Source organism: Canis lupus, chromosome 28 (genome assembly GCF_003254725.2).
Source record: "Canis lupus dingo isolate Sandy chromosome 28, ASM325472v2, whole genome shotgun sequence".
Taxonomy (NCBI): Eukaryota; Metazoa; Chordata; class Mammalia; order Carnivora; family Canidae; genus Canis; species Canis lupus.
In genome coordinates this window covers 6,518,450-6,541,158 of record NC_064270.1, presented here as the reverse complement: position 1 = coordinate 6,541,158, position 22,709 = coordinate 6,518,450, and the positions used below count along the sequence as shown (strand labels likewise).

The following is a 22,709-nucleotide window of genomic DNA, read 5'->3' as shown; positions in this document are numbered from 1 at the left end:
AAGCAGAAGTCTGATCATCACTCCCACGAACACTTGATTCCTGCCTGTAGATAAATTCATCATCATTTCTTATCTCTGTTATCAAGTGATTTGGGGTTTCAGGGGAGGAGATTTGGAAAGAAGCACAACTAAGCAATGAATTACAGAGTTTTTTTTCATTAATTTGATCTGAAATCCCATTTTGGGCCACTGCTGAAAGAAAAAAAAAAAAACACAAAAATGAAGTAAACTCCATATTTACACAATTTATAATGCTCTGTTCTACTCATTTGTCCAATCAATATTTATTGAAAGTCAGATGAGTTATTTTAACCTTTGCTCTTGCCCTTCAATACCTTTGTAAAATCTGGCCAACACCTAACTAGCTAATGTTCTCTAATGCCAGTCTTAGTTAAATATAGTCTTTTGGTCTTTCTTTTCCCCTCTACATATGCATATGAGAAATTTCTTACATCCTAGATCCTGAGATTCCAACTCAATCTCATATATATCTTCATGCTAAATATGTTTCATGCTAAAGCTTGCTTTTCAAATAGTCAATGATGTATGTAACTGAAATTTTGTAATAACTCAAAGTGGCTGTGATGCAAGTGGAATGGAAAAGTTGACCCTATCAGGAGAACAAAAGATTAAAGTCCAACATGTTTTTCTAGATTAAGGAGTCAAGTTCAAGCTACAGCGCTAACTGGTAACAATACTAGATATTCCAGGAAAGTAGTTGACTGACAGACATACAGATTCACAGATACACTCTTGTACGCATAAAAACACTCATGGGCTAAAGAGACAGTACAGAAAGTAAAATCAAGTAGTAAATTTCTTCACTTTGATCACCAAACTGCTAGTTTAACAAAAAGGTTACACCTTGTTTTTATGTTCTTACCAAATGAAACTAGTTCAGGTTTGCTTACAAGTTCCTATTTCATGCTCCCTACGAAGTGGTTTGGTTTGGCTATACAAAGTGTACTTGAATGAAAAAAAGAGGCTATAGAGGAGGAAGAGCCAATATCTGGAAAGTCTTCTGTGCCAAACTAGTGAAGAATATAAAAAAACAGTTGAAGAGTCTAAATAAGGAGTCCAATGATTAGCATTGCATTTTATAACAATCCCACTCAGCACCATGAAAGACCAAATGGGGGTGAGAACCAAAATGGAGGCAGAGAGACCAGTTTGAAAGGTGATGAATTGATGTATTTGAGAAGTGCACAAGCTTGAACCAGGCAATGGTAGTGGGATCACAGAGAGAGGAATGGAGATACATTATTGAAAAGGTGGGCCATATATTAAATGTGGCCCATTATTTAAAAAAAAAAAAAAAAAAAAGTAAAATGAAACTAGAAAGTTTTGATCCAGGGGCACCTGGGTGGCTCAGTGGTTGAGCATCTGCCTTTGACTCAGGGCCTGATCCCAGGGTCCTGGGATTGAGTTCCACATCAGGCTCCCCACAGGGAGCCTGCTTCTCCCTCTGCCTATGTCTCTGCCTCTCTCTCTCTGTCTCTCATGAATAAATAAATGAAGTCTTTAAAAAAAAAAAAAAAGAATGAAACTGGACACAAAAATAAAACTCAAAATGGATTAAGGACCTACATGTGTGCTTGAAACCATAAAAATCCTACAAGAGAGCACAGGCAGTAATTTCTCTGGCATGGCCATAGCAACATTTTTTTAGACATGTCTCCTCAAGCAAGGGAAACAAAAGCAAAAAATAAACTACTAGGACTACATCAAAACAAAAAGGTTCTGTACAGCAAAGGAAACAATCAACAAAACTAAAAGGCAACCTACGAATGGGAGAAGATGTTTGCAAATGACATATCCAATAAAAGGGTAGTATTCAAAATATAAAAAAGAACTTAGAGGGACGCCTGGGTGGCTCAGTGGTTGAGCGTCTGCCTTTGACTCAGGGCATGATCCTGGGGTCCTGGGATTGAGTCCCACATCGGGCTTCCCACAGAGAGCCTGCTTCTCCCTCTGCCTTTCTCTCTGCTTCTCTCTGTGTGTCTCTCTTAAATAAATAAATAAATAAATAAATAAATAAATAAATAAATAAATAAATAAATAAATAAAATCTTAAAAAAAAAAAAAAAAGAAAAAAGAACTTAGAAAACTCAGCACCAAAAAAACCGCCAAGTAATCCAATTTAAAAATGGGCAGAAGACAGACATTTCTTCAAAGAAGACATACAGATGGCCAACACACACATGAAAAGATGCTCAACACTGCTCATCATCAAGGAAATGCAAATCAAAACTACAATGAGATATCACATCACAGTTGTCAGAATGGCTAAAATTCACAACACAAGAAACAAGAGGTGCTGGCAAGGATGTGGAGAAAAAGGAATTCTTGTGCACTGCTGGTTGGAATGCAAACTGGTACAGCCAGTGTGGAAAACAGTATGGAGATTTATCAAACAGTTAAAACATCCAAATGATCCAGTTAATTGTTCTTTTGGGTATTTACCCAAAGAATATGAAAACATTAATTTAAAGATACATGCATCTCTACATTTATTGCAGCAATATTTACAATAGTCAAAATATGGAAGCAGCCCAGTGTCCAGTGATAGATGAATGGATAAAGAAAATGTGGGATACGTTATGCGCACACACATGCATACACAGAAATACTAGCCATAAAAACGGACAAAATAAAATCTTGCCATTTGCAAAACGAATGATCTAGAGAACATAATGCTAAGTGAAATAAGTTAGAGAAAGACAAATACCATAAGATTTTAATCATAAATGTGAAATTTAACAAAACGAACAATAAAACAACAGATGAACCAGAAAAACAGACTAAATCATAGAGAACAAATTGATGGTTACCAGAGGATAGATGGGTAGAGCAGGTGAAGTGGATCAAGAGGATACTTATCGTGATGAGTACTAATATATAGAATTATTGAATCACTGTATTAGTTGTGTGGGTTTGTTTTGTTTTGTTTTTATTTATTTTTTTAAGATTTTATTTATTTATTCATGAGAGAGACATTGAGAGAGAGAGGCAGAGACACAGGCAGAGGGAGAAGCAGGCCCCATGCAGGGAGCCCGACGTGGGACTCGATCCCAGGTCTCCAGGATCACGCCTTGGGCTGAAGGCAGCGCTAAACCGCTGAGCCACCGGGGCTGCCCCTGTTTTGTTTTTATTTGAGAGAGCAAGTGAGCAAGCATGAGAGGCGTGACAGGCAGGAGGAAAGGAAGAAGAGAAGCAAACTCTCCAGTGAACCAGGAGCTCAATGTGGGGCTCAATCCCAGGGCCATGAGATCATGACCTGAGCCAAAGGTAAGTGCCTGCTTAACCAACTGAGCCACTCAGGTACCCGAATCACGATGTTGTACACCTGAAACTGATATAACACTATGTTAACTATACTGGATTTTTTAAAAAATTCATCAAATAGGGACACCTGGGTGGCTCAACGATTGGGCAGCTGCCTTCATCTCAGGTCGTGATCCTGGGCTCCTGTGAAGAGCCTACCTCTCCCTCTGCCTAGGTCTCTGCCTCTCTCTGTCTCTCTCATGAATAAATAAATAAATCTTTTTAAAAAATTCATCAAATAAATATAACATTGTTACAGAAAAAATTTTTTCATCAAATAAATATAACATGGTTACAGCTGGGTTACAGAGGTGGACTTGAAAATATTTCTTGACTCCAGATTAATATTAGGAAATAATAAGGGAAAGGACTGACAACGGCCGAAGAGGGGCACCTGGCTGGGTCAATCACGAGAGCGTAGAACTCTTGATCTCAGTCAGGGTCATGAGCTTGAACCTCACATTGGGTAAAGAGATTACTTAAATAAATAAAACTTAAAAAAGAAATACACAAAGAAATTTTAAAATTCAAGAGTAAGAAAACAACTCAATTTTTTAAAAAGGGAAAAGACCTGAATAGACACTTCACTAAAGAAGAGATATAGATGGCAAATAAGCATATGAAAAGATGCTCAAAACATCATCTATCATTGGGGAATTTAAACTATAAGATTCCATTACACATTTATTAGAAAGGCTAAAATCTGCAACACTGACAACATTCAATGTTTGTAAGGATGTGGAGCAACAAGAACTCTCATTCACCACTGATGGAAATGCCAAATGGTACGGCAATTCTGGAAGACAATTTCTTATAAAATTAAACATACTCCTTGTGCTCTCTGGGGTTTACCTAAGTGCACTGAAAACTTTCCCATATAAAAACTTGCACATAATGTTTCAAACTTCATTCATGGGCGCCTTGGTGGCTCAATTGGTTAAGTGTCTGATTTCAGCTAAGGTCATGATCTCAGGGTCCTGGGATAGAGCCTTGCATCCAGCTCCCCACTCAGAGGGGAGTCTGATTCTCACTCTCCCCCTCTGCCCCTCCCATCTTATGTGCTTGCTCTAATTAAAAAAAAATAATAAAACTTTATTCATAATTGCCCAAAACAGGAAGCAACCAAGATATCCTTCAATAAGTCAGTAAATGGGGATGCCTCGTGGCTCAGTGGTTGAGCATCTGCCTTTGGCTCAGGGTGTGATCCCAGAGTCCCCGGATAGAGTCCCACATCGGGCTCCCCACAGAGAGCCTGCTTCTCCCTCTGCCTGTGTCTCTGCCTCTCTCTCTGTGTTTCTCATGAATAAATAAATAAAATCTTAAAAAAAAAAAAAAAAGAATTTGGAAAGAGGAAAAGAGGGATCCATAGATGGAGCACAGGCACTTTTTTATTTTGTATGATACTGCAATGGTGGAAACATATCACTGGACATTTGTCAAAACCCATACAATCTACAATACAAAGAGTAAATTCTAATGTAAACTATGGACTTTAGTTAATGGATCAATGGAACATACTGGGGCACCTGAGTGGCTCAGTTGGTTAACTACCCAACTCTAGATTTCAGCACAGGTCATGATCTCAGGGTTGTTAGTTCAAACCATCAGGCTCCACAATGGGTATGGGATGGGATCTGCTTAAGATTTTCTCTCTCTGCCCCTCACCCTCCCTCAAAATTTTTTTTAAAAAGTACTACACGAATGCAAGATGTTAACTATGGGGAAAATGTGTGTGTGTGTGTGTGTGTGTGTGTGTGTGTGTGTGTAGGGGCATATAAGAAATATGTGCTTCTTGCCCAATTTTTCAGTAAACCTAAACTGCTCTTAAAAGTCTGTTAGAAAAATAATAAAGAAAACCATGAAGTGAAGAAATCTGGTAACTTCAAGAGGGCTAACCAAAGTAAATTTAAGAACTTTATTTAAGAATTTATTTAAGAATCAGGGATCCCTGGGTGGCGCAGCGGTTTGGCGCCTGCCTTTGGCCCGGGGCGCGATCCTGGAGACCCGGGATCGAATCCCACGTCGGGCTTCCGGTGCATGGAGCCTGCTTCTCCCTCTGCCTATGTCTCTGCCTCTCTCTCTCTGTGTGACTATCATAAATAAATAAATTAAAAAAAAAAAAAAAGAATTTATTTAAGAATCAAATACCACAATACAAAAATGAAATGAAAATTCAGAACCCATGCCAGTTGTCATATGAACCCATGCCTGATCAACTGGGGGTTATAAAACAAATCTGAAGGTTTTTCCTCAGACGATTCTGATTAGATAAAATTTAAAAATAAGGCAAAACCAAATTTACAGATACAGAATCACAGAAATACAACACAATACCATGCTGATTAAAGCAAGTCTATGTGGAATATTCCCCTCTTTTAATATTCCTAATTCACACAGAAGGGCATGAACACAAGAGAGATATTTACCTATACTATAATCTACTGTCTAAAAATAAGTAAGTATAAAAAAGAAAAAAAGAAAAAGAAAAAAATAAAAATAAATAAGTAAAATGAAAAAAATCAATTTTTTTTTTAAAGATTTAATTTATTTATTCATGAGAGACAGAGAGAGAGAGAAAGGCACAGACACAGGCAGAGGGAGAAGCAGGCTCCATTCCATGCAGGGAGCCTGACGTGGGGCTCGATCCCGGGTCTCCAGGACCACACCCTGGGCCAAAGGCGGTGCTAAACCACTGAGCCACCCGGGCTGCCCCAACTGCTGCTTTTTAAGGATCACTGGCTCAAACTGTGGTACCCACAAATAACAGCATGTCAGAATGACTCTTTATGATATTTCCCCAAATTCTAGTATTTTGTTTGACCTATTGTTATTTTTAAAATAAAAATGTGAAGCCTTTTATAAGCAGGGCAAAGACTCCTCAAGTCAGCAGTGACATTACCTGATGATCTTTCAAAGCATTTCCATGTGTGACTCCTGAAGTATACTATCCTTGGAAATACTATGCTCTTAAGATTGAGTAATTCTTAAGGAAGAGGCAAGTGCCTAGCAATTTCATCATCATTCTTAAGGAATCATACTGTAGAGCTCCAACTGTAGCCTCCTAATCTGGAATGAGCTCTGCCAATTCTAACAACCATCCAGCTGTTAACCACAAAAAGCAAGCAAAAACTGAATAGGTCTCTAACAGACTATTCAATCCATCTTCCACTCAAAAAATTTGTTGAAGGCCTCCTATGTGTTAAGTACTATTCTAAGCACTGGGAATATGACCTAGAGCAAAATATAAAAATGTTCCTGCCCTCATGGGGATTATATTCTTATGTGTCTACATGGTCACCATACCACCGCTATTAAGTCCAGCATTCTTCTGATCTTTGGATATGTAGCAAGAGTAACCTGGTGGTCAGATTTATTTTATAAAATTATTTTATATAATTTCAAGATCACTAGACATAATTATTAGTTCTTACCTGGTCCTGTGTTGATAATAACGTAAATAGAGTTTCCAGTGCTGCTCTTCGAACTGATGATATAGTGTGATGCAAAAAAGGCCAGACACGTGGAACTAAAACTGTGAGTGACTGCTGAATACTAATAAAGAAAACACAATGTTACTCATTCTCAGTTGTAACTATGTTAATACATTATCTAAATATGTCCTTGTGGACCTAGTATCTTTCCTGATGAATAAATTTTAAAAAGATAATACAGTTTTCATATGAACATTCATTTAACATCCTCATTCAGAACTGGTATTATAGCACCACAATAGCCAGAGCAAATGCAGGCAAAAGAAATATTAGGTTCTACGGCACTAATAGCATGAATTACCTTTTTCAAATAAACTTTCTAATATAACTGTCCTTATTTTCAATCTGTTCTTACTCATGAAAATGGGATATGTATCCTAACTGGTAGTCAGGCTACACAAAATCAAGATTGTTAATTCATTCTTGCCCATGGCTAACCCCAATAGGTAATCAATAGATGCACATAACTTACATTTCCTTTTGGGGTCATCTCTGTCACATATCAAATGAGCAAGAGGTTGTATGGTAGTAGTTTTGAAATTCATTATCTTTATTTAACATTACTAAGTTAAGAAAACTCAAATATCTTCCTTCTCACAGATTAGAATTTAAATGGAAAAGCAAGAAATGCCACATCTATGCTAACAACTTGAACCACAGAATTCCCGCACATACATGAGTCATTTACTATAAAAATTACCTTGAATTAGGAAATGATGATGTATAACAGCATTTAAAATATGTAACTGTAGAAAAAGGCGTGAATAAAAAAGAATATGGCAGGTGTAACTATCCATTCTTTTGTGGTTCCCCTCAGAATGTCTATCTTTTAACACTATTTTCATTACTTACAGGTTTGTATGAACATCACTTCTTACATTTACTTAAACATTTAGTAAATTTATTTATAAAATTTTAATTTAAACACATGCACACAGAGACATAAGACTCCAACTATGTAAAAACATTATAATAAGGTCTTGTTAATAGTGTAACTATTCATGTTCCTAATGACATGCTGCATTTATTTCTTACATAAGATGGAAAGTATCTGCCAAATATATGAAGCAAACTTTCTAATAAGGCAACTTTGAAAGAAATTAAAAACCACATTATATCTATCACATTGAATTAACAGAATTTTCACTACTACTTTCATTTTCTTACATTATTTAACTTTCCTGACACTGTCTACTTAATGATTTTTCTTTTAAGTCCTAAGTCCTTTATTTAGGGTAGTTATTAACAAAGGCTTATGGTCCAAACCCACTCTACCCAATTTTTTAAATAAAGTTTTATTGGAACACAGCCATATCCATTCCTTTATATACTGTCTATGGATGCTTTTGTATTAGAATGGCATTGCTGAGTACTTTTGACAATGATCACATGGCCCACAAAACCAAAATACCACCATCTGGACTTTCATCGAAAAAGTCTGCCAACCTCTGATTTAGTACAATTAAAAATAACTCTTGCATTTTGCAGCTTGAAAAGGGCTTTCACACAGATGAACTCATTTAATGCCTATAGCTTTCATTATTAATTAAAAATACCTGAAAATTAGGAAATTCCATATATGCCCTGCCACTTTTTCTCTTCACTTGCTTTTACAGGCACTTATTTTGCTATTCCATTATATTTCTGAAGTTAACTATAATAGTATGAACAAGAGAAGAATTATAAAACCAATGCAACGAAAGGGTAAAGGAGATGACCTTTTTAATTTCCTGCCTCAAATGCGCCAGTGGTTAGAGATTAAAGAAGAAAAGGCTGCTTGAGAATATAGTCTTTGGCATCCCCAACTCACAGTGCTGTTCTTAAAGATGCTCTACGATTGTATTCTTAGGTTTCATTATCTGGAAATGTATGTAAACACTTTTTACTTTATTCCACTAACTACAAATAATTACCTGCATTGTTGGACCTGAGGATAAGTTAATAAGGATGAAAGAAGAGTCATAATACTATTTGTTGAAGCTGTAAGATCATCTAGTTCCAGCAGAGCATCCCATAATGTATTTATAATGAAGGGTACCTATAAGATCAGTTATTAAGAAAACATTTTACACAAAATATGCACAAGCTATGCCAAACTTCAGTCACTACTAATTCGAAAACATATAATCCTCACACCTTTGGATAGTAACAGTTTTGAGCAAAATTAAGGAGGAGGGAGATGTTATTTACTTATATTAATTCTCTACCCCTCTTTAAATGCCACTCAACTCTACTTTGGTGCTTCCCTTCCAAACCAGGCTCATAACGGGAGGGAGAATTCAAGAAATAAGGTAGCCAATACTCATTATTACGCCAATACTCTATTTTATTTAAAAAAAAAAAAAAAAAAACTCTGAAAACAATATAGTGTACATATACAAGACATGACCCTCTGTGTAAAGCAACTTAAATATATTTAATACTAATCATCATGAAAAGACAAATTTAGTTTTTGAGCTTTTAAATAAATACTGCTTACTGCACTTCCAAATATTCATGTTCTGATTTTGATAATTTGAAAATCAGATCTTAAAAGAGGCATTTCAAAAAATGAGACCAGATTAAAAAACCTAAAGCCAAAACCAAAATCAAAACAAACAAAAATCCCATATGCCTAAAAACAAGGAGTAAAATAAAGAAAAAACGGTTGCTTTCTTCTCAAAGAAGTTCCTTATATATACTCTCTACATGAAGGAGAAGAAAATTAATAGACAAAATTCACTCCTCCAAGGATAATATATAACGGAAATTGCATACATTAGAGGACTATCTGTCATAAGAAAAATGGAGGATGGGGTGCCTGGCTGGCTCAGCTGGTGGGGCACACAACTCTCAATCTCAAGGCCGTAAATTTGAGCCCCACACTGGATGTAGAGATTACTTAAAAATAAAATCTTAAGAAAAAAGAAAATGGAGGATGAAGGAGAAAAAAGTACTTAATGTTTTTCCTAATACTCTACACCGTGAATATAAACAAGCTCTATAGAAGAAAATGCGAAAAGATTTAATTTACCTTCTGTGTCTGAAGATACACAAGGCTTTCTACCACAGGTACTAATGATGCTGCAGCAACAGCTCTGACATCATCATCAAGGTCCTGAAGTCCTTCAATTATTCTAGTTAAAACTTTAGGCAATAAAGTATTAATTACATCCTGTAAAACAGTGTATCAAAATAGATTAATCTTCCATAATACAATTATTGTACTTAAACATTTTTTATTAAATTTATCATATGAAAGCATAAATCATAATTTTTTTAGGTTTATTCTTTTAAGTAATCTCTACACTAAATGTGGGGCTCCAACTCACAACCCTGAGATCAAGTCATATGCTTCTCCAACTGAGCCAGCCAGGTGCCCCATAAATCCCAACCTTCATTAAAAAGGAATCACATAAACAAAAAAGAAAAATAACATCAACAGAAGCTTATGCGTAACTAATCCCACTTGAAAAAGACTACAACAGTATCAAGTACTTTATTATTCAATATGGCTTAAAATATCAGAAAATATTTTTCCAAGTAGGACTATGAACTCCCTGTGTTGAACACACACGCATATATACCACTGGTGCCGGAACCTCAACTTGTATCTCTTATTCAACACCAATGACAATCAAAACGGGTGTGAGAGAAGGCAGGAAAAGCCATCCCTTTCTGCTTCTAACTCCAATCTATTCTTTCAGTTTCCTCAAAAGGAGGCCCCACAGGGGCTACTCATAGGATCATACACTAGGAACCTCTCTGAGAATTGGTCTGGCTATGAAACAGGAACAGTTTTTCAAACCTAATGAACCATCTTTTGATTTGTACTTAAATTCTTATTAGCACCACCTTGGTCTATGACACTACCTCAAAGAGGCTGGCTTATCTGTAACACTAAGAATCCAGGGCCATTTCATATACTTAATGAAAATAAACTAAGGGGGGAATAACTCTCCCACACATGCTTCAAAAACTGAAGTGTTTACCTGACGAACTGCCAAAGCATACTTTATTCCTAGCAGACCACCATGTCTAACTTCCCACTGTTCTTGTGTAAGTAATTTAAGCAGCACATCCACAGTTTTATGAACTCCTGTTTCATTCATGTGTTTTAACACCACACCTAATGTCTGAGCACAAGTTTCACGAACTGGTGCTACAACCTATGAACAAGAAAGGAAGAAAACTCGTAATTACAAAAGACTTATTCCGTTACATTTGAAATATGATTGGGCAAAGCCTCTCTTAGGTGATACTTACTTCATCAGAAACAAAGTCTCCAAATCTGTCTAACGCAAAAACACAAAGAAGTCTAATAACTAAGTCTTCCAACCACTCTTGATGCTGCTGAATCATCTGTTAAAACAATCATTTTTTAATTAACAGATCAAGATCATACTTTGTATTGGCGGCTGAAGAAACATTAGGTCCAAAATCAAAACTAAATATTGGGACAGACTGGACAATAACCAAAATATAGAATAGTCCAATTACTATCTCTAATATTAACCACATCTTGTTTGTTGATTAATTAGGTTCAAATGTACCATACCAAAATCTTTAAAATTCATCAATTCTGTTACTTGCACTCCAAGAGAAATTAAGAAACTACTCAAAGTTGCTCTGATTTCAATTATATCTGTCATGTATCTATCCTACTACCAGTGTCTCATGCTATACCAGTCATATTGCTTAATGACCTCTAAACTATCCCCCTGTCCCTCTTACTCTACTTTCCAGTCCATTATATCCTGGCTCAAGTACTCTTGCTTCTATTTTTTACTTACTTAGTGTTTCTGAACATATCTTTCTCATGAGCTCATTCTTTCTATGTTAGTAAACAGACTTCTTCCCAACCTTTTTACTTTTTTCCTCACATTCAGCTTTCCATATTTCTTATTATTTATCTACTTATTACTTCTATGTCATGGCCCAAGCTCTGGAACTTCCCTGGCTTGGGAAAAGAATTCAACTACTGAAATATAGTGATAACTGGTCCTTTACTACACATACCTCTTCTAAAGTGCTATCTCCCATTTTACCACCACTTTTTCCATGAGCTTTAAGGATTTCCCTAAGTCCAGTGCCTGCACCATGCCGAACCTAAAAACAAACAAGAAGCAATTGTCAGAGGCTAAATGCTTAAGAAACTAAGTTTAACTTCTCTTCAATATGAAAAAGGGATAGTAAATTTTTAAGAAATCAGAATAAACCAAAATGACAGTGAGAATGTGTCATCCCTCTGCTATCCAAGAAAAATTACGTATATTAATTTCATGATTTGGTTATATTGAATTTTTCTAAAATCAAGCTAAGAAAACAATTATTCTAAAACCCTTTATTTTTTTTTAAAGATTTATTTATTTATTTATTCATGAGAGACACAGATTGAGAGGAGAGGCAGAGACACAGGCAGAGGGAGAAGCAGGCTCCTCGCAGGGAGCCCGACGCGGGACTCGATCCCGGATCCAGGGATCACGACCTGAGCCAAAGGCAGGCGCCCAACCGCTGAGCCACTCAGGCGTCCCTCTAAAATCCTTCTAAGATATTAATCTATATGGGTGTCACTTCCCTACCCTTTACCTGCATTCAGCATTATCCTCAGCAAAAGAGAGGAAAGAATCATATGTTGTTTCCTATAGACCCAACATCAATATTTTAGAAATATATATATTAAAACTAAGTTCCAAAGCTACCAGAGTAAGTGTGAAAGGAAGAGAATTCAACTGTCTCGTGACTAGTGCTTCACTGTCACCCTCTGGCCTTCTGAAATATCATCTGGAAGGGAGCAAATGGGCCACTGACACTGCATTCACTCACTTAAGATTCAATTTACGGTAAGACTTGAATAACTTTAAAGATTTTATTTTATGTATTTATTTGAGAGAGACAGCAGGGGGGAAGGGCAGAGAGAGAAGCAGACTCCCCGCTGAGCAGGGAGCCCAATGCAGAACTCATGACCTGAGCTGAAGGCAGATGTTTAACTGACTGAGCCACCCAAGCACTCAAGACTTGAATACTTTTAAACAGAAGACATCAAAGAGAAGAAATGCCCCTAAAAGGTATTCCAGAGCACTGTTTTTTAAATCACCCAGAAGCCAACCAACGTAGGACAGAATGCTTTGAGACCACCGACCCTGAACTTCAGAGGAATTTCACTTTCATCTCTTTTATATACTGGGATCTGATCAAGATTTACATTTCTGAGACTAACAAGATGGGATGGAAACTACTGCTCTTCACTAAAATTGTCCACTTAAAAAGGAAGTTTTTACTATTCGGAAGAGGTATGCCAGAGATACTACAGCTAAAAAAAATGAAAAGAAATTAACAGATCACTAAAGAAATAACGACCAAAAAGTATATGAAAGGTGAAAATGAGTCTCAAGTTTTCTACTTAGAAGGTGAATGATATGAAGTGCCTGGGTCAGTAAGTATCCTGAGAGGTATACAGGGAAAGAATAGGGACCCTAACAGATTGTGTTTGACATGGCTCCCTTCATTAGAAAAAACAAAAACAAAAAATATAGAGCTGAGAGAAGCTGGAATAAAGAAATCTTACCTCCCAGGAGGGATTAAAAAGGTCATTGCAAAGTTCTTCACAAAAGCTTTCTAACGGCCATTCATTTGTCTGAATAAGAAAAACAGAATTAGTACTAATTCAAAAGTTCCGATTTATGCTCACAATTTAAGTAATTTAATATTTGTAAATCTATAGTAATAAGCTTTAAAATTTTAAATAATTTAATTAATTAAAATTTAAATAATTAAAATTTTTACTAATGAAGTAAAGATACAATAAAATTTCTCTCAATGGGCAGATTATTAAATACTATCTACTATCATATTAGTATGAAAAAATTATAAATGATTTCAAAAGACACCTCAGGGCATTTTAATAGTACCTCTTCAATTAAGGAAGAACTCTCTGGAACATTATCAATCAAGACTTTGGAATCATTTGCAGACTGATTAATAACAACATTTGCTATTTTTCTTCTCTTTTCTTCTGGTTCCCCATCAGTGCTATCATTGCTAAAAAAATAAAAGTCACCATTTTAAAAAGTGAATGAAAAATAATGTGAACCACAATGAATGTCAGAGAATCCATCATTTGAACCAATGTTTTGCCATATTCTACTTACATGGTTTGCCTAAATTTCATGTATCAAATAAGATTAACCATTTAAAAAGTTTTGGGTAAAAATACTCTCCTACTCTTACTGATGAATGTAAAATAGATCCATGAATTCTTGCTTTCAAACTGAATCTCAAATCTAACAAGTCTTTTTTACTTCCTATCAACAATCAGCTCTTCTCCTTTTTTTTTTTTTTTTTTAAGATTTTATTTATTCATTCATGAGAGACACAGAGAGAGGCAGAGGCACAGATAGAGGAAGAAGCAGGCTCCATGCAGGGAGCCTGATTTGGGACTCGATCCTGGGACTCCAGGATCAAGCCCTAGACTGAAGGCGGTGCTAAACTAGAGCCACTCAGGGATCCCTCCTTTTTGTTTTAAATGATCTTGGTCTAACAACCTAAATCTGACCCAGCATAACTTTTCTAGGCTTTTGTACCCTGGAGGAAACTAATATATTGAGTAACATACTATAATCCTACTAGCTTTTGAAAAACAGAGACAACTGACCAATGAAAAATGTATCCAGAAAATTTGAGGAAATGTTACTTTATAACTAGAACAAAAATATTGAGGCTAGCATAGTAATAAAACATTACAAAAGAGAAGGCAAATGAAACTATTCAGTATTCACAATTAGCAGAGTTAAGGTATATACAGGATTATTCTCCATAAATATCCTCCCCCATCTTAATAATTAGATTTGGCCAACCATTTTTTGTAAATGTGATGAAAGAAATCTAACCCTCCTTAATCTCATTCCTTATTATTATTCCCCTAATTCACTCCCTATTATTCTTCCTCTAATTCTCTCCAATCTAGCCACATTGGTTGGTCACCATACTGCCCATGAACTTGTTAGGCATGTTTCTCTTTCCAGGCTCTACTTGTAATGTCTTTTCCAAATATTCATAGGACTAGCATCCTCACTTCTTTCCAATCTTTAATGAAAAGTCACTTCTGTGAATCCCTCCCTGACTATGCTATCCAAAATTCCAAACTCTCTCCCCACAAAACATTTCATGTTACTTCCTTGTTTCATCTCCTTTGTCTTTTTAAATCCTTACCATTAACATGATATTACTTATCTTCTTTTTTTTTTTTAAGTTATCTCTACCCAACATGGGACCAAATTTACAACCCCAAGACCCAGAGTTGCATGCTCTACCGACTGAGCCAGGCAGGTGCCCCTACTTACTTATCTTCTTCATTTTTTCCTCTAGAATATAAGCTTCATGAAGGCAGAATTTTAATCTATTTTATTCACCAATGCATCCTGAGGGCCTAGAATAGTATCTGGCACTTAGAAGCTATTCAGTAAATATTTGCAGAATGAATAAATCATGAACTCTGAAAAGTAAGATCTACTATTTCAATATTCAAATATTTGGGGAAATCTGCTTATATGAAAAAAGCCAAAAGACACAGATTGCTATATGCAGTCCTAGTAAGTTGTTCTTTTAAAAAAAAAACCTGCTGTTTAATAAAGCTTAATAAAAATTTCATACTAAAAAGAACCCCAAAGAAATTTACACCAAATAGATGTTTATTATTTATTCCCCCTTTGATTTTTTTTTTAAGATTTATTTATTCATAGAGACAGAGAGAGAGAGGCAGAGACACAGGCAGAGGGAGATGCAGGCATCATACAGAGAGCCTGACAGACTCCAGGATCACACCCTGGGCTGCAGGCGGCGCTAAACTGCTGCGCCACCAGGACTGCCCTTATTCCCCCCTTGTATCTAGTCTTTAAATAAATGCTGTAAACTTACTTTTTAGTTTTATGTGAATGGAAACAAAAGGTTCTGTCACTTGCAAAAAGCCTTTGTAAGTCCTCATGCGTTATATCATTTACTCAAACACGTCTAGACCAAGATCTTGATTCAACACAGCAGAGTGGGGTATGAAAATCTGTATTTTAATACATCCCTTAAAGTGCTTCTGAAGGGTTGTTCTGAACTACTCTTAGGAGTGCTTTTCCAAACCATATACAGATATCACTTTTATTAATTCGTTAAGAAAAAGGACAGTAGGTATATCCAGAATTTTTCCTACAACAAGATTCGGTAAACAAACCTGCATTATTACCTGTTATTTGGCTTAGTCCCCAGGCTGGAAGACAGGTAATATAATACTGCGACAGTTCTATACTCAAGTAATATTCTTAACTTGCGGCCCTTAGACCATCTCTCTGACTTCACTCTGTACTGCCCTCACTTCTCTCTACTTATCCTAGATGTACTGCCTTTCTTTCTGTTTCTTGAACAGTCTATGATTAAGGCATTGACACTTGTTCTCTCTACTTGGAATGTACTTCCCTTGGAAGAGCTTCAGCCCCCATCCAAACAAAAAAATCTGCATATGTAAATTATCCTAGTTCCCACCAATAGTAAATAATCTCTGTCAATAGACAAGACAATCCAAAGGTACTCTACAGCCAAAGACAAAGTCAGCAAATGTTTTTAAAAATCAAGCAGACACAGATTTAAGCTACAAAGCATCACTATTTTAAATGAATAAGCAAAAAAAGATTACTACCTCTTCTCATTAGTTTCCACTGCATCCCTGGATCTCTGTTTTGCAAATAACTTGGCCATTCTTTTAGCTTTGTTCTTTTGTCTATTACTCATTCCTGCTCGAAATTCTGAGTCAATCAATTCAGCTGCCTGGAGAGTCTAAAAGAATAAAAGAATGCTGAGTTTGAACTTTTGAAGTTAAAATAAACGATAGTCATAGCCTCAGAAGAAGACTAAGTCTATGAATTTAACTATAGCCAAATTAACTATATTTTGACAGCATTGTGCTATTCTGTTGTATGGCTCTACCACAATTTCAATCTCTTCTTCCTTTTTCCATATTCTTCCAATTTCCAACAGATGCTTGTGTGTTTCTTAACTTTTATTGTCACAGATGTGACAAAAATGTATGATCATAACCTACAGAGAGGGTTTTGAAAAGGTGATACCTCAAATTAACCACAGTAATAAAGATGTGGTACAGAGATACAACAGAATATTACTCGGCCATAAAAAATGAAATCTTGCCATTGGCAATAATAGATTTAGAGATGATAATGCTAAGCAAAATAAATCAGAAAAAGACAAATGCCATATGATTTCACTTATAGGTGGAATTTAAGAAACAAATGAACAAAGAAAAACAAGACAGACAAACCAAAAACAGGCTTTAAAAAAAGAAAGACTTTGAGAGGGAAAGGGAGAAATGGAGAACAAGAGAGGGAGAGAGGGGTACAGGAGAGAGTGAGAGAGCAAGAGAGAGCATAAGAGCAGGGAGAGGGAGAAGCAGACTCCCAACTGAGCAAGGAGCCTGATGTGGGGCTCCATCCCTGGACGCTGGGATCATGACCTGAGCCAAAGGCAGACACTTAACCAACTGAGCCACCCAGGCACCCCAATAGACTCTTAATTATAGAGAACAAACTGATGGTTACCAGAGGGGAGGTAGGTGGGGATATGGGTGAAATAGGTGAAGGAGATTAAGAGTACACTTACTTGATGAGCTGAGTAATATACAGAATTGTTGAATCAATATATCATACACCCAAAACTAATATAACACTGTATGTTAATGATACTGGATTTAAAATAAAATAAAACCTATATATATGTGTGTGTATATGTATATATATGTATGCACACACACACATATGTATCAATGAATAACCATAATACCACCCCAAAAGTTATAATAAAGAATTATCAGTAAAAGAAACTGAGAATCATCATCTGTTGAAAAAACTAAAACTTACAGCCATTAAGTGATCCAGCATCCTATAGTCAACATAACCCAAATTATATGCTCCTTCCCTCTTAAGCAGTCACTTTCTACTGTTTTTTGCTTCTGCTTCTTTATTTTGGGTTTTTTTAAAGATGTATTTACTCACTTAAGAGAGAGAGAGTGTGTGTGTGTGTGCACAGGGAACGGCAGAAGTAGAGGGAGAGAGAAACCTTAGCAGACTCCTCACTGAGCTCAGAGCCCGACCCTGGGCTTGATCTCACAATCCTGAGATCATGACCTGAGTGGACACTCAACTGAATGCACCACCCAGGTTACCCTGTCTACTGTTTTTGCTGTCTTTTTCATTCTTGGGAGACATTATAAAGTCTGTGAGGTAGAAATATTTTGAACTCAAGCCTAAAAATCCTTTCTGCACTCATCTGATTAAGATTCAACTGAAATCCACACTTTGACAACCAATCAGGGTCACTAGTACTGATGCCCTACTATAGTCTTGGTCCAGGGAACACTGGCATAAATACAAATAGTGATGAAACTACAGCAACAAGTAGCATTAAACAACTCTTCCCAAAGGTCCATGACATATAAGGCCAATTCAACTTGGATCTTGCCAACTTCAAACTGACTGTTGCCCATCCGACAAACAACTATTCTGTCAACAGCCCATTTTCTCTAATATACCTGACCCACCTTTTTTCTTAAGATACCATACACAATTACCACATTGTAATCACATTACTACATTTTTATTCTCCTTTATTCTATTTTCTTCTTTCTTTTTTATTTCTACTTCATGCTTTGCATCCCATTTTTTTCTGTTCCTTCCTGGTGTTATTATCATCTACCTCTGGAATGTTCCAATTATTTTGTCTGCAAAAGCTATTCATCAACACACACTCCCTTAGCCCTAAAAAAGAGTTTGCAAATTCTGATGGTTTAGAAAACAACTAGCGTAAAAGGCAAAGGAAAAGACCAAAAGAGAGAGAAGATAAGCGTTTCAGGACAAAGCAGAAATTCTTAACAAGGACCAGGAAATGCTAAAAGATACTGCAGGGGCAAGAGGAAAGAATACCAAATCCCTGAATGGTAATGTTTCACTTATACGTGAATTTTTCTGAGGAGAGAGCCACAACTTTTACTGGAGCTTAAACAGTTTGGGACATTAACAGGAAAAAAATAAAAACAAAAACAAAACAAAGCAGCAGTATGTAGGCATCCAAGGGGAACTGGAAAAATAGAGAAAAGAAAGGAATACAGAGCAGAACTATCAAGCTATCAAAAAAATGTATGATCTCCAATTAAAAAAAATTAAATGGATATGCAGAAAAGTTTAAAAAATGTATGATCAATCTATATATACTTACATATTCAGCTATTTGCAGTGGGAAAATGTAAATATGGCTTAACAGGATACAAATACTTGTGTAAAGTAACTTATAAAGGGTTGCTTATGGGGCATGGAGACATGGGTGTCCAACAATTATCTAAAACTTCTTTTATTTCATATTGTATACCTTTTTGTATTGTTTGAAAGTGTTGTTATCATGTCTGTTACTTTCTCAAAAGAATAAATCATAGATCTAAAGATCTCTAGTATCATTATACTAGCCCTTATTATCTTCCAATCTCTCAAATACATTTTTTTTTTTTTAACTAAAGAACAAAGGAAAAAGCAACTAGGATCTCTCAGTAGCAGTGGTTCCTAAAAGGTCAACCACAGCTTTTTTTAATCTGTCAATCCAGAGTCTACAATAGGCTGAACTTCTGTCTCTTTAGGATGTGTTATCAGAAATCCAATTTATGAAGACACTAAATTACGGTGGAACAAGCAGGAATTAGCAGAATTAAGAATAGTATTTTTTTAATTGCAATTACATGGAAAAATGAAACAAAACCTCTGTATTATTACTTGTAATCAAACAACCAAAGATTTTACCTACAGGTTGTTTGTTTAGAAAGGCTGCCGAAGTTGGGGTATAATCCAAATCTTCATCATTGAAGAGTTCTTCAGTACTCATTCCAATGGCTTCTCCCATATTAAGACCAAGTTTCTTCTGTAATAGTTTCCGTTGGCGTGCTATCCTCTCTTTAGGATCCACTTCACCTTTACACAGAAAAGAAATAGATTTCCTCCAAATCAGATAAGAAGTCTAATAAATGAAGATCAAACTTGATTAATTTTTTTTAATTTTAACTATTAAAACACCCCTCCTGACAATAAAACCAACCATATTCATTATCTCTGTCCTAACTATGATTTAAAAATAGTGTTCTAGCTAACAAATCACTCTAAGACTTTTCACTGAGATTCCCACATTGTCCTACTACGAATTATCAAATATATGTAAAATGAGATCCATTCCTGTGGAAATAAACTTATTTATTTTTAAAGAAGGCTCCACACCCAAAGTGATTTTATTTCCCTTGTGTGAGTGAATTGAAATTGTGCCTTCCATCAAAACAATCTGGGGTTTTCACTTTTGCAAAATGGGAACTTGACGTTGAGGGGCTACGTGCCAATTCCATCTGGGTAGTTTGAGCATTCTCATTCAGCAGGTCATAATCTGCATGTTAATTTAATAGCCACCTATGGGCCCCCCAACACAGCAAGGATGTGGAAAAACTAGAAATTTTTGTGAATGTAAAATGGTATGCCCACTATTAAAACAGTTCGGCAGTTCCTAAAAAAATTAAAAATTAAAATACAACGTGATCCAGTAATTCTCTTCTGGGTATATAACCAAAAGAACCAAAAGCAGGAATTCAAATAGATATTTGTATACCCATGTTCACAGCAGCATTATTTACAATACCAAAATGTAGAAGCAACCCAAATATCCACAGATGGGTGAATGAATAAACAAAATGTGGCATAAACACACATTGGAATATTATTCAGCCTTAAAAAGGAAGGAAATTCTGATACATGCTATGACATATATGAACCCTGAGGAGATTATCTTAAGCAAAACAAGCCAATCACAAAAGGACAAATACTGTTATGACTCTACTTATATGAAGTACTTAGGATAGTCAAACTCACAAAAACAGAAAGTAGAATGGTGGTTACTAGGGGCTGGAGGGAGGGAAGAACGGGAATTGTTTAACCCCCACTCATCCATGGTTTCACTTTCTGAGGTTCAAGTGTAGCCCAGAGGCAGATGATCTTGTTCCTGACATATTGTCAGAAGGTCAATCGTAGCCTAACGCTACATCACATTGCCTAGGTCATTCACATTACTTAGGCATTTTACCATCTCACATCATCACAAGAAGGGTAAGTACATTACAGTAAAATATTTCAAGAGAGATTTATATAACTTTTATTAAAGTACATTATTATGGGGATCCCTGAGTAGCGCAGCAGTTTGGCACCTGCCTTTGGCCCAGGGCGTGATCCTGGAGTCCTGGGATCAAGTCCCACATTGGGCTTCCTGCATGGAGCCTGTTTCTCCTTGTGTGTCTCTGCCTCTCTCTCTGTGTCTCTCATGAATAAATAAATATTTTTTAAAAAATGCATTATTATAATAGTACTATTTTATTGTTGTCAATCTCTCACTGTGCCTAATTTATAAATTAAACTTTATCATAGTTCTGTATGTATAGGAAAAAACAGAATACATATGGCTTGGTACTACTTACAGTTTCAGGCAACCACTGGGGGTCTTGAAATATGTCCTTTGTGGATAAGGGGGACTAGTGTATAAAGTTTCAGTTTTGCAACATGAAGAGAGTTCTGGAGATTGGCTCACAACAATGTAAATGTACTTAATATTACTGAAATATACGCTTAAAAATAGTTAAAATGTAAATCTTATGTTATCTGTATTCTACCATAATTAAAAAACTGATACATCTGGTAACAGTAATAAAAACTATTTAGGAAAACAAAATGAAATAAGTACTGATATATACTACAGGATGGATAAACCTTAGAAACATTCTGCTAAGAAGCCAGTTACAAAAGACCACATTAATTATATGATTCCATTCATAAGAACTGTCCAGAACTGGCAGAGACAGAAAGATGCTTAAGGCCTAGAAGGGGACGGAAGGAAGTAGGGAGTAGGAGGTTGATAGATAAAGGATTTAGGGTTTCTTCTTGAGATAAGGAAAATACTCTAAAATTGACGGCATATATGTGTGAATATATTAAGCACCACTGAAATGTACACTTTTTTTTAAAAGATTTTATTTATTTATTCATAGAGACACAGGCAGAGGGAGAAGCAGGCTCCATCCAGAGAGCCTGATGTGGGACTCGATCCAGGGTCTCCAGGATCACGCCCTGGGCTGCAGGTGGCGCTAAACTGCTGCGCCACCGGGGCTGCCCCTGAAATGTACACTTTAAAAATGGGTGAATTTTATGGTATGTGAATTATATCTCAATAGTTTTTTTTTTTTTTTTTTTTTTTAATTTAAGACTGTTCTACCTTGAGGGAAAAACCATAGGCAGCCAAAAGTGAAGAATGCTGGATCACAAGTCCATGACACTTACACAGAACCCAAAATCAGTCCTCTCATTCCTACTGGAGAAAATAACCTGAACAAATGCAAAGGAAAATCAAACTAGCACCTATACTAAATCTGCATGTGTCCTTCATATATGAGAAAACAAACACAGATAAGCAGACATGTAAAGAAAATCTAATTAGAGAATTTTAAATGACCACTGTTCAGTATACTGAGACTTATCAGCATTAAAATCTAAGTTGCCCAAAAATTGGGGTTCCCAATCCTAGTTACATATCAGAGTCACTTGTGGAGTTTTGTTCTTTGAAATACAATGTCCTAGACTTCAAGCTGTATTACAAAGCTGTAATCATTCAAACAGTACATTCTTAGCACAGAAACAGACACAAAGAACAATGGAACAGAATACAGAACCCAGAAATGGACTCTCAACTCTAAGGTCAACTAATCATCAACAAAGCAAGAAAGAATATCCAATGGAAAAAAAGTCTCTTCAACAAATGGTGTTGGGAAAAAAAAAAAAAAGACACAAATGGTGT

At 36.0% G+C, this 22,709-nt stretch overlaps 1 protein-coding gene across 1 annotated transcript in view; it reads right to left on the bottom strand.

The window, feature by feature from the left end:
- Positions 1 to 22,709, bottom strand: part of BTAF1 (B-TFIID TATA-box binding protein associated factor 1) — a 95,517-nt gene that overhangs the window by 48,086 nt on the left and 24,722 nt on the right. Inside the window, exons 5-14 of the mRNA XM_025466503.3 lie at positions 19,638 to 19,801; positions 16,477 to 16,613; positions 13,706 to 13,835; positions 13,363 to 13,431; positions 11,814 to 11,903; positions 11,061 to 11,156; positions 10,787 to 10,963; positions 9,829 to 9,969; positions 8,729 to 8,853; positions 6,756 to 6,876 (exon numbers count right to left, since the gene is read on the bottom strand). Coding sequence (XP_025322288.1) covers positions 6,756 to 6,876; positions 8,729 to 8,853; positions 9,829 to 9,969; positions 10,787 to 10,963; positions 11,061 to 11,156; positions 11,814 to 11,903; positions 13,363 to 13,431; positions 13,706 to 13,835; positions 16,477 to 16,613; positions 19,638 to 19,801 — 1,250 coding nt within the window. The remainder of the gene's footprint in view (positions 1 to 6,755; positions 6,877 to 8,728; positions 8,854 to 9,828; positions 9,970 to 10,786; positions 10,964 to 11,060; positions 11,157 to 11,813; positions 11,904 to 13,362; positions 13,432 to 13,705; positions 13,836 to 16,476; positions 16,614 to 19,637; positions 19,802 to 22,709) is intronic.